The 13127-nt window shown below is 44.1% G+C and overlaps 1 protein-coding gene across 1 annotated transcript in view; it reads right to left on the bottom strand.

Annotated features, from left to right (window-relative positions):
• LOC126424197 (filaggrin) overlaps positions 1-13127 on the bottom strand; it is a 147806-nt gene that overhangs the window by 98762 nt on the left and 35917 nt on the right. Inside the window, exon 2 of the mRNA XM_050087255.1 lies at positions 12429-12484. Within this exon, the coding sequence (XP_049943212.1) occupies positions 12429-12484 (56 nt within the window). The remainder of the gene's footprint in view (positions 1-12428; positions 12485-13127) is intronic.

Below are 13127 nucleotides of genomic sequence, written 5' to 3'. Positions count from 1 at the left end.
AGGAAAAATGAGGGTAAGCAAACGAAATGCATTTAGTCTGGGCATTTCCGCTGTTATACAACTATTTTCAGTGCGTACAGATACAAGGAAAAATAAGGGTAAGCAAACGAAATGCATTTACTCTGTAACTAGACACCAGAGACCACGGGTTCCCTTATACCATGATAATCACAAAATATATCCGTATAGCCTCCAAAATTTGGTTGGTGGAGTTCTGATTCACCATATACTAGGTGTTTTACAATTCCTATTGCAGGCCTGTAGGGTTTGTAAAGGGGATTTAGTAGATAAAGCTTTGATACGAAACGTATTCCTGGAAATGTAACGTTTGGTTGTAAACACAGAGCGGAGACAATGAGCTCAGAGCTCCGTGCTCTACAGGACCACACGGCGTAGGCAATGTTTCCAGTACTCGTCGTCGGGTTGCCTTCCATGTGATGAACGACGTCCTCTTCAATGTCGTGTGTGCCGTGACCATGGAGCAACCCTCCTATTTGCGAAAGTACCAGTTTCTTGCACCCGTTGTTTTAGCCGGATGAAACTGGTATGTGATGTCATTATTACAAAAGGGACTAAGGATGGCGCCCTCTACTCACTTTGTGTGCGTATCGTGAAGCAGGAGATTTCAAATTCATCCCATCTTTAAATTAACGTTATATGCAAACGGTACATGTCCAGGCATGGATTCCTTACCAAAACCTTATTTAGCAAGTACCCTCTACAGCCCCTTGAGACCAGTAATAGGAATTTTGAAACGCCTAATATACTTTGTTATGGCGTCCAAAACTTGTTAGAACAATACACATACCAACAGACGATTAAAAAAAACACTATAATCACAGGAACCAAGAAAACGATCATTTGGCAGCTTATTAGTCTACCATAAAACTCAAAGAAATGCTTCAGCACGTATTAGAAGATAACTAGGTTGATAATATTCTATACATGAAGAAAATACTTAGACTGTCTACTGTCACAATCCTATCAGTAATCGTAATGAAAAACAAAAAATCAGCTATGTTTTTCACTTACTCTGTCGCTGTATGCAGTAGATTTGTTTGTTAAAAAGAAAAAAATGTTAAGACGTCAAAGAGAAAATTATAAAGTCTTGGCGTTGCAGAAGGCAGTGATGACGATTGGTGCCTTACGACCACACACCACACAACTGTCAACTCCTGTTGTATCTCCCTTCATTCCACCCGTCGCCAAGTTTTCACACCTGCCTTCAGTGTCCTCATTCCTTTCCCACCTCTCCTCCCTTGCCGGCCAGGGTGGCCGTGCGGTTCTAGGCGCTACAGTCGGGAATCACGCGACCGCTACGGTCGCAGATTCGAATCCTGCCTCGGGCATGGATGTGTGCGATGTCCTTAGGTTAGTTAGGTTTAAGTAGTTCTAAGTTCTATGGGACCGATAACCTTAGAAGTTAAGTCCCATAGTGCTCAGAGCCATTTGAACCTGCTCCCTTGATACTGTAAATATCGCGTGTCTCACGTCCTCACTTTCTTCTCCGACAGGCGTTCCGCTCTCAGTGGGAACTTGCCCAACGCTGCACCCAACTGGTCGCCGTCCTCGGACAGTCTTCCTCACGCCCATCTAGCGGTCTCAAGAACTTCCCTGCACCTCCTATACTACGGTCTTTGACGTTTCACCGCAAGGCCTGGCCACGTCTGCTCTCACCGCCTTCAGCGACCTGGTTCTCCTTTCTTGACGTTGGACTTGCATCTCTCTCTTTCTTCCAGGTCTGCTCCTCGCTCTTGTCTGGCGGCAGATATCCAGCTGGCCACGCCCAGTGCCGCTTGTGCCTTCTGCCAGAAACCATGGCCCTCCTTCCTTCCAGGGGCGACTCACTGCTCCGAACTCCTTCCAACGCTGTCGACGAGGTGTCAGAGGCTCTCCAGGCTCATCTCCCACACTCTGGACCTGGCTTCACCATTTCATCTCTTGCATTTCTTGCTTGGCTTGGCCGATCAGCAACCTCGCATCCCGGTGGCCACTGTTGATTCGAGCGCCTGTCCCCCATCGGCTGCCAGCGCCTTGTCGTCGTACTCCTGGCCAGGTTCTCCGACACGTCTCTGAACGCCTTACAGCCCCCACACCGAGCGCCTGCCGTGACTTGTCACGGCGAAGCCGGCACTCTGGCTACCAGTCCGGGTACTTCCTCAGGTTCCAGTATCAAGGCCGCACATCGCAGATTCGCAAGCCGCTGGCCTCACGCCACTGGCAAAGTCCACTCACCACAAGCCCGCTCAGCATGGACCAGCACACTGGTGGCTTGCTTGCATCCATCCACCGTTGGCGTCTCCCTCGTGTTTCTTGTGCTGTCAGCTGCAGCCTCCTGACTGCCAGCACCTAATCGATCCAGTGGCAGCATCTCTCTGTCCTGTCGCCTCTGCTGCCTGCTCCTTGTCCTATCAGACCACGGCTCTTCAAAAATGTTCAAATGTGTGTGAAATCTTATGGGACTTAATTGCTAAGGTCATCAGTCCCTAAGCCTACACACTACTTAACCTAAATTATCCTAAGGACGAACACACACACCCATCCCCGAGGGAGGACTCGAACCTCCGCCGGCACCAGCCGCACAGTCCATGACTGCAGCGCCCAATACCGCTCGGCTAATCCCGCGCGGGTCACGGCTCTTCCTTACATCTTCTTTCCTGCCTGTTGTCAGAATTACGCCTCCATCCTCCAGACTCCACGGTTTCCCCCGGACGTCTTCCCTTCCGAATGTGACTGTTAAATGTCTCAGAAACGAGGATTGTTCTTCACAACAGGCACCTTTGTAGTGCGTCATGTGCCTTTGTCTCGCGGCCACACTATGCCGTTGTGCAATTGTTGTGGATCACACACGTCTTTAATCATTGTCCTCAATTACATACTCCAGGGTCTTCCCCTCTCATGCAAAATGCCGGCTTCATTTCTTTGGGGCATCCCCTCCGGGCCCTTCTGTCGGCCTTCATTGGCGCTCCTGTTCTCAGGTCCACTCCTTCCGGACGACTCCGGCGTCTCCTGTATGGGGAAAACGAGTGCCATATCCTCGGATGTTGTCTCCTTCAAAGCCATAGCAACGAGATGGCCCTGCCAATTCTGGCGAGGGCGAGAGGAATGTGGTATATGTCTGATGCCTTATGATTCAGCCACCCGCCACACGACATAGTCATGCAGGTTGCCGCACGATGAAGGCACTGCAAGTCGGCGCAACTCAATTTGCCTGCCCCAGCTGCTGCAGTACTGAGGACCCCACATTCACCGGAAACAGCCGTCACTAGATCGCAGCCGCGTGCCACGTGACGCGAGGCTGTTTCCTGTATTTCCTGGCCCTTACAAGACACCGCCCTGCACCTCGCAAACCAGTGTGAATTCCAGTACCGAACGAGGTAGCGCAGTGGTTACCCTGGACTCGCATTCGGGAGGACGACGTTTCAAACCCACTTCCAGCCAACCAGAGTGCGGTTTTCTAGCTTGTGCTCCGTCTCTAATGACCTCATTGTCGACGGAGCGCTATACACTAATCTCCTCCTCCTGAATTCCAGTTTGACCGCGACGACGTCTCGAGTCAACATCAGAAGAGCCGCCAGTCTAGTCGTCAAAGTGGATCGCTCACCAGTAGACCCTGAGATATCCAGTGCCGCTTATACAGACTCTGACCACAGCAGCTATTCTCAGTAGTGATCGACAGTGTCCTTTCATGTAGATTGAAGAACTGTTATTCTCGGTAGTGACCAATAATATACTTGCTTGTAGTTCAAGAACTGTTATTCTCGATAGTGACAGGAAAATATAATTGCTTGTCGTTCAAGAACTGTTATCCTCGGTAGTGACCGACAATACACTTGCTTGTAGTTCAAGAACTGTTATTCTCGATAGTGACCGACAATACACTTGCCTGTAGTTCAAGAACTGTTATTCTCGGTAGTAGCCGACCATGTACTCTGCTTGGTTTTTCTAGAACTGTTATAGTGTTTGGGACAACATTCAGTATATCAGGATGAGCCTTCTGTTGCTTTACCCGGAAGCTGTTTCAGTTGCTAACGCTGTAATATTATTTCTCTGTAGCAATAAAGTTGTGTGGACCTTGGCTACCTGGGTACCTTTTTCATCTTACGCGGTCATCAGCCACAGCAGGATTCTTTTAGGCAGTAGATAAGAATGCAAATCTGTTATCGGAACATGCAAATTATTATCGTAAATAAGTTTTGGCTAATAACACGAACAAGTCAATGACTGAGTATGGTTCTTCCCTTCGTATATAAAATATCGGAAAGCTAAACCAACACACATGGCCGACATAGAACGGTTATCTATATTACTATATAAACATTGTTACCAAAAATCTCGCAAAGTACTTGACCGATTAACTTTAAATTTTTACTCTAATAAACGTTCGGAAGACATAGGCTAAATATGTTTTTAATATGTGTAATACATAAATGTACTAGCGAACCCCAGAATGCCTCACAATTGCTAAACATGTGCTGGATTTCGTCATATGTCTTAATCTCCTTCTCACCTCCTCTGCCCATCTCCTCTTTCCCCCTCTCTACGTCAATTTTCTACTCTCCTATCTTTGTCCATTTATTCCTCCCCCTCTCTCTAAAATTGAACCTAGTTTATTTTTATTACAAATTCAGATTTCGCAGTAGTATTCCAATCATAAGCCAATAAGCCACAAATACAACTTTCCCTTTACTCTGAAAACCGACTGTGAGAAAGGAAACAAAACGTTACATTGTTTTGTGTACAATTTTTGACTTATGATTAGAATCCTACTGCGAAATCTGAATTTGCAATAAAAACAAAAGAGACTCAAGTTCAGAGAGAGGGGGAGAAGTAAATGGACAAAGAGAGGGGAGTGGGAAATGGACATGGAGAGGGGGAGGGAGGAGATGGACCGAGGGGAGGAGAAGGAGATTAAAACGTATGACCAAATCCAACAAATGTTTAGCAATTCTAGGCACTGCGGGGTTCGCTAGTTATTTACATATTACATATATTAAAAGTATATGTAGTGTATTTACGTCCGAACTTTCATTAGGGAATATCAGAGTGTTTTCGTAAGAGCGTGCAAAAATGTGTCAGGACATAGACAATGTTTCACTGAACAATTTGAGGTAGGGAACCTGGGGTCGGAGAAGCCAGCATAATTAGATATAGAAGTAAATTTGTCTACAGCTTTGTCTAGCATTATTGTTTTCAAGGTTATTTACAACTAACATATGCACACGTTTACACGTACTATGCTGTTTATTTACTTGTACATTCTTTATTTCCTGCCAGGAAACAAGGTGGACGAGCCTTATTACCAGGAAGTCATGCTGCAGGTTTTGTTTGCTTCCCTGGTCCGTAAGGTGGCTCTGTCGTATCGTATTTATATCGTCCCATGACAGAACGTGCTATGACAGACCCATTCATTACACAGTGGCATTCAGAGACGTGTAGTACAACATGATGGAGCGGTACCGGCACAGTATTTCCTGGTCGCTGAATTGGAAGATCACCTGACCTGAATCACCTTGATTATTTCCTATGGGGATATCTAATATCACTTTTGTATGAGACCCCAGTGGATACTAAGATGGAATTAGTTACCAGAATTATAGCTGCCTATGACGTGAATCGAAACATACCTGGGATATTTGTCAACGGGTGTCTGAATCTTGTTCGCCAATGTCACGCTTGAATTGAGGTTGATGGCCGTCAGTTTCAGCACATTTTCTACGATACAATACAAATGGTATGTTCATTCAGTCAATAATGGTATTTGCACTTGACTAATGTAAATAAAAGAAGTACGCAGTAACGTGATTTTATCCCTATTATTTCCTTAGGTTGGCTTCTCCGACCCCAGGTTCCCTGCCGGTAATTGTTCAGTGGAGCATCCTCTATGTCCTGTTAAGTTTTTACACGCTTACGGAAACACCATTTATATATGCATGGGAGAAACATCATATATATTCCGCCTCCATCCTCCAGACTCCAAGGTTTTCCGCAGACGTCTTCTCGTCCGAATTTGACTGTTGAAAGGTCTCAAGAACGAGTTCTTTCTCAACAGGCACCTTTGCAGTGCGCCATGCGCCTTTGTCTCGAGCCCAATATATTAATAAAGAATATTCAGGGGAGTATATATATATATATATATATATATATATATATATATATATATATATATATATATATAACTGTGTCATGAAATTTTAACCCTGGATAGCTGATGCCAGTAGAAACCAAAATTATTTATGTTGTGTAGGTCGACAACGCACCATTTTTAAATTACGGAAACTCGGTTACACGCTCTCCGATTGGCCGTGGGACTGCCCTACTGCCGTTCGTCGGTTGACGGGAGCGCTATGGTTGTCGGTTCACACATGCAATCGTCCCTCGCCCTGTCACTGGCCCAACGTGATATGCACACGCGTCGAATAGGTCTTGCTGTTTGTATCCGCCTCACGTCAGATGTATTCACACGTAAGCCTCGCTTCGGAGCACACACACGTCACCTACGATTTAGTCATACAGTAAGCATGGTGGCACAGTATTCGATTGAAGAACGACGAAATATGGTTTTTGTTTATGAGCTAGCCTATGGTAATGCGCATGAAGCTCGACGGTTGTATGAGGAACGCTACCCAGCAAGACGCCACCCACACGCGCAAACGTTTACAGCAGTTCACCGTCGTCTTGGCGAAACAGGCTCGTTAGCAGGATATCATCGTGATGCTGGAAGACATCGAACACGACGGGATGCTGCATTTGAAGAGACTGTTCTCAAGAACTTCGAGGAAGCACCTACGACAAGTACTCAAGTGGTTGGACACGACATTGGGGTCACACATCGGTTAGTTTGGGATGTTTTTAGGTATGACGGCCAGCATCCGTTTAGTTTCCACCCTGTCCAAGACCTAAATCCTGTAGCGGACTATGAACACAGGCTAGGGTTTTGCCGTTGGATTCTGCGACGTGCTGCTGCATGAGATCCGGACTTCCCCGCCATAGTGTTATTTACCGACGAGTGCACGTTCCATCGGGACGACCTTTACAACACTCGAAACGTTCATTGCTGGACAAGGGGAAATCCTCACGTCACGTACCACGTATCTTCACAGACACCAGGAACGATTTTCGCTAAACATTTGGGTAGGCATTGTGGGTGACCATCTGATTGGGCCGGCCCGCCTACCTCCTCGACTTACCGGGACAAATTACCTTTACTTTTTGCAAGAAACTCTACCCGGCCTGCTGGAAGATGTTCCCCTGGACATACGGCTACGCATGTGGTTGCAGCATTATGGGGCGCCCGCACATAACAGTCGTGCTGTGCGCGGATATTTAAATGAACTCGTCGACGGCCGGGAGATTGGCAGAAGTACTCATAGGACATGGCCCCCGCGATCACCAGACCTCACTCCACCGGACTTCTTCCAGTGGGGATTCTTCAAGGTTCTAGTCCACCCACCCGGACGCGAACCATCTAGAAACGGAGAGGAATTAATGGATTGCGTTCAACATGCCGCCAATCACACCAGGGCGATGCCAGGAATCTTTGAAAGAGTTTGGCAAAACACCAGTCGACGTTACACAATCCTGTGCCTCGTCAGAGGGTCGCCAATTCGAGCACCTGCTTAAGTAAACAGTGTCCTAGCTACAAAAAAGGCCCATTTCAGAGCCGACACAATTTGTAAAAGACTTCCTGTAAGCGAACTAATAGCTGTTGATGGTTTTGTTCCCGGTACGTCTTATCATGAAACTACAATGGATGTGTCGGGATCCCAGGGGATTCGGCCCCAGAGTGGAAGGCTGGCGCGCTACCAACTTGGATACATCGCGATCTCCGGCAGGCAAAGCATTCGTCATGAATTATCCAGAGCATCCGGCAACAGGGAAATCCAGCGGCCAATCGGCGCACGTAATGCCAAGTTTCCGTAGTTTAAGCAGGTGTTGACAGATGTGAAAATTACCGAACTGTCAGTTTAATAAGTCACAGCTGCAAAATACTAACGCGAATTCTTTACAGACGAATGAAAAAACTGGTAGAAGCCGACCTCGGGGAAGATCAATTTGGATTCCGTAGAAATGTTGGAACACGTGAGGCAATACTGACTCTACGACTTATCTTAGAAGAAAGATCAAGGAAAGGCAATCCTACGTTTCTAGCATTTGTAGACTTAGAGAAAGCTTTTGACAATGTTGACTGGAATACTCTCTTTCAAATTTTAAACGTGGCAGGGATAAAATACAGGGAGCGAAAGGCTATTTACAATTTGTACAGAAACCAGATGGCAGTTATAAGAGTCGAGGGGCATGAAAGGGAAGCAGCGGTTGGGAATGGAGTGAGACAGGGTTGTAGCCTCTCCCCCATGTTATTCAATCTGTATATTTAGCAGGCAGTAAAGGAAACAAAAGAAAAATTCGGAGTAGGTATTAAAATCCATGGAGAAGAAATAAAAACTTTGAGGTTCGCCGATGACATTGTAATTCTGTCAGAGACAACAAAGGACCTGGAAGAGCAGTTGAACGGAATGGACAGTGTCTTGAAAGAGAATATAAGATGAACTACAACAAAAGCAAAACGAGGATAATGGGATGTAGTCGAATTAAGTCGGATGATGCTGAGGGAATTAGATTAGGAAATGAGACACTTAAAGTAGTAAACGAGTTTTGCTATTTGGGGAGCAAAATAATTGATGGTGGTCGAAGTAGAGAGGATATAAAATGTAGGCTGGCAATGGCAAGGAAAGCGTTTCTGAAGAAGAGAAATTTGTTAACGTCGAGTATAGATTTAAGTGTCAGGAAGTCGTTTCTGAAAGTATTTATATGGAATGTAGCAATGTATGGAAGTGAAACATGGACGATAAATAGTTTGGACAAGAAGAGAATAGAAGCTTTCGAAATGTGGTGCTACAGAAGAATGCTGAAGATTAGATGGGTAGATCACATAACTAATGAGGAGGTATTGAATAGAATTGGGGAGAAGAGGAGTTTGTGGCACAACTTGACAAGAAGAAGGGACCGGTTGGTAGGACATGTTCTGAGGCATAAAGGGACCACAAATTTAGTATTGGAGGGCAGCGTGGTGGGTAAAAATTGTAGAGGGAGACCAAGAGATGAATACACTAAGCAGATTCAAAAGGATGTGGGTTGCAGTAAGTACTGGGAGATGAAGAAGCTTGCACAAGATAGAGTAGCATGGCGAGTTGCATCAAACCATTCTCAGGACTGAAGACCACAACAACAACAATATATAAAAGGGGAAATGTTGTTACCAAAAATCTCGAAAAGTTTCCAGATCGATGCATCCATGTCGACAACACTTGCTCCGCGATATCATATCTATCAGCCGACACCGGGCGAGCGACTTTCAGTTAAACTGTCTCCCCTGTCCCGGAATACACATAACAGGTGTATGAGTGCAGTTTGTAGACACATCATTGACATGTGGAAGTTTGAGACTGGCCGTGGGGCGAGCTCGGGCAGCCTGATGGTAAGGCGACCGCTCACGATAAGCAGGAAATCTGTGTTCGTCATGCCATTATAGGGCTGATGGTTGTCCGTACGCAGTTGTGCATATATTTCATGCAATTACACCAGAGCCAGTCTGTACCATTACGAGTAGAGAATGAACTTTACAATTGTTTCCAAAACGTGTTCTATGTGATATACTGTAAAGGTAGCATCCATAACATCACAACAATATTTTGGATTAGTGAAGTTTCAATTATTAGTGGAAAGCAATATGCAGCGAAGAGCGTAGAAAGTTGTATCCACCGTCGATCATCATCTGTTTACTTGTAGCGGGCTTCATGGTTGGAATAGGTAAAGACTCAACCACAATTGCAGTTCGAGAGGAGAGCCATTGAAAAGAATACGAAGAAAAGTGATAGCAACTAACGTTGTACAGATCGCTACACATAATGATAATTATAGATGCATGCAACATTGCACAAAATGGTCTTAACACTTAATTTTCATTACAGTTGCGAAATACGGTATTTTACTTATAAAACTTGTATATCTGCAACTGCGGAAAAAGATGTCGCAAATCAAAGAAGCAACATGTACAAGCATTTGGGAAATCCCAATATGAAAACGTTCAGAGGAAAGAGATCTCTGGCACCAGCAACAGGTTAGAAACCACGGACCTTGAGTAATGAAGAAAGCATGTTACCAAGGCCAAAACAGCATTTCACAAACCTTTACTCCACTGTACAGTACTTGGCGCTCGGGCATTAAATGTCTGCAGTGGCGTGTAGTGGGTGACAAACAGGTAGTGCCAGTGCGTATTTAAAAGCTGTACATTCAAAAGGTCATAACGCGTATTCGCTCACCGTCAACGTGCTTCGGTCAAGAAAGTCTCTCCAAGTCACGAATTAACATTACATCAGGTTGATGTGTTTGACGACAAGATATTTTCCTCAGTCTGATGTAGTGTTAATCCGTGATCTGAAGATGGTCGTTGGGCCGAAATTGGTTGCCCTTGAACGAAAAACACTACCGCACGTTTCGGTGGTTTTGTGATTCCGACTTGTAGCGAAACAGGAGATACAGACAGAGGCGAGCGAGTGTGCCGGGACTTACCCCAGTTCACTGCCAGAAGCGTCACGTCACCATAACGCGTCTGTGAGAAGCGCCCAAGTATGGCACCATAATTAAGAATAAAATAAAAAGTTAAAATTGTTTTTTGAAACTTTGTCAACATATATTTTAATGTGATAATGTTTTAAATGTCAAGCCTTAGAGTGATTAGATGAATAGTTTTCCTAAATACATCGTTTTAAGAAAAAAATAAGTGGCGCCAAATAATAGAGCTAGAAAGTCAGAAATTGTTTATAATGTGCAGATGTATGTCAAAATTAACTGGTGCAAGTCTCAACATGATACAATAAAAATTTTAATCATAATCCACCTTTTTAAGAAAAATTGAAGGCGCTAAATATTAGACTTATGGTTCAAATGGCTCTGAGCACTATGGGACTGAACTTCTGAGGTATGGGTCCCCTAGAACTTAGAACTACTTAAAGCTAACCAACCTACGGATTACACACACATCCATGCCCGAGGCATGACTCGAACCTGCGACCGTAGCGTTCGCGCGGTTCCAGACTGTAGCGCCTAGAAACGCTCGGCCACTCTGGCCGACTGTTAGATTCAGAAATGTGAAAATTTGTATGATGCTACAGTTCAATCTAAAAATAATAACTAAGTAACCTCATTAAGCTACATCTAATAGTTTTCGATTAATTTAATGAAAATTAAAATTGGAACTAGAACATCCTTAGTTGTAGTAGATTAAGTATCTGTAATTTTAATGCCAGAAAATTTTGGTTACAGCACATGATAAAACCTATTAAGTAATAGAGCTGTAACAAGTTTAGGATCGTAATGTTAATGAGAACCAATAAAAAGTCTCTTAAAGTTATAGTTCAGAGGTAATGATCTACTGTCAGTTCCGTTCTAAAAATTCTGTTACGCAAAGTTTTTGCGCAAGTGAGCTGAAACGTTTTCTGTTATTTCAACCAACTTACCTACATGCAAGTAAAAATTAAGAAGATTCTAAATTAATTCATAACTTTGTTATTAAATATTGTGTTTGCGGCCGTTTAGAGACTGCTGCCGTGTGCATAAGGCGGATAACAGCAGGTGTTCCCTTGGTCGTCCGCTGCGCTACATATATAAATACAGCCCGAAAGCAAGAGGAAGGCTTCACTTTGCACCCAGCCGCTGTAAGATCCGCGTCTGTCAAACGCCGGAGTGCGCGCTGCCTCGGATGACGTCAGAGACAGGCTGTTTGAAAACGTTGATTTTCAGTATTAATTGATAGAGAACTCGCGAGGAGTGTACACCGTCCTGGATCGCTTAGATTTTCGCTAGAGTAACTACTAGTGTGCCGTCCGTGATATTTACAAATCTGCGTGGCAAGTGGTGACAATTATTTTCCACTTTTGAGGCGAGCCCTTAATTTGAGTATTAGTAGCCAGGGCGAAAGGCAATTTGGTAGGAACTTACCGTAGAGGTCGCCTCTGAACTGCTTATTGCGCTGTTTAGGATAGAGAGATTTATTGTCAGTATGAACATAATAATACTTCATGTTGTGCGTGAGATACTTTACTAAATATATGTATCAATTAGAATTCCAAATCTTCATTTATAATCATAGTCTTGATCCCGCTAAGAAAATAGAGAATAGAAACATTTCTTTCAGTGTGCTGGACAATGATGTGAACGTGCAGACTGGAAACTATGGTCAGTATGTTCTCCATCGCTTTCTGGCTGACCACAAAAATAGTTGGCAGGATCTCGTAAAAGACGGTGAGCCACCCAAATATTTAAACCCGCCGTCCCACAGACTTAGTATGTTTTCCATCAGATCACATTCAAATATCAGCACTACGTAAAACGTTATGGCGAAAGTAAGGATCAAATGGGCGACTTACCTCAGTTATTAGATCCGTTAATGAGATTCTGTTCCACAGCGCATCACGAACGAGTTCTGGAACATTAGAAAGACTGTAAGCTGACGAAAAGACGCATTTCAAGGAAGTAAAACAATAAATTATAACAAACTGTTCATAGTGTGCGTGCGTGTGTGTGTGTGTGTGTGTGTGTTATTGACATTATTACCAAGCCTATTAGTAGCTTCCAAAAGGATTTCACAATTTAGTAAAATATTAAACTCCCCTTAGATAAGTTAAGCAATTTCATTACGCCCCTGGAACTCTCCTTATAAAGGACGAAATCCCTATATTTTTCTGGTAATAATAATTTGTTTCTTGGGCATCTTTAAAACTCAATTTAATACTCAACGCTTGTGACGTAATTGTGGATTCCAGAACACAGTCAACGTAAAATGATTTTGGTATGAAAAGTCTATCGTATCAAAGTATGAAGACGAACCTTGTGAGACGGTAAAGGTGATGTCGTATCTGATTCACGAGCAAGGACAAAATAGTGGGAAAGCGCATCATGCACCATCAAAATGGAAACTTCATTCTTTGCCTCCAGGAATTTCAAATTATTTACTTTCTCTTGCATTAGGAACAAGGATTTTGCATACACGTTGTATAACGTTGTAGAGTACTTCGCTTTCAAATCTACGTTCCTTCTAAAAGGATCTTGCGGTAATGAAGCGAACC

This window comes from Schistocerca serialis, chromosome 1, assembly GCF_023864345.2.
Source record: "Schistocerca serialis cubense isolate TAMUIC-IGC-003099 chromosome 1, iqSchSeri2.2, whole genome shotgun sequence".
NCBI lineage: Eukaryota > Metazoa > Arthropoda > Insecta > Orthoptera > Acrididae > Schistocerca > Schistocerca serialis.
The sequence above is the reverse complement of the archived record's forward strand: the minus strand, read 5'-3'. Positions and strand labels throughout refer to the sequence as shown.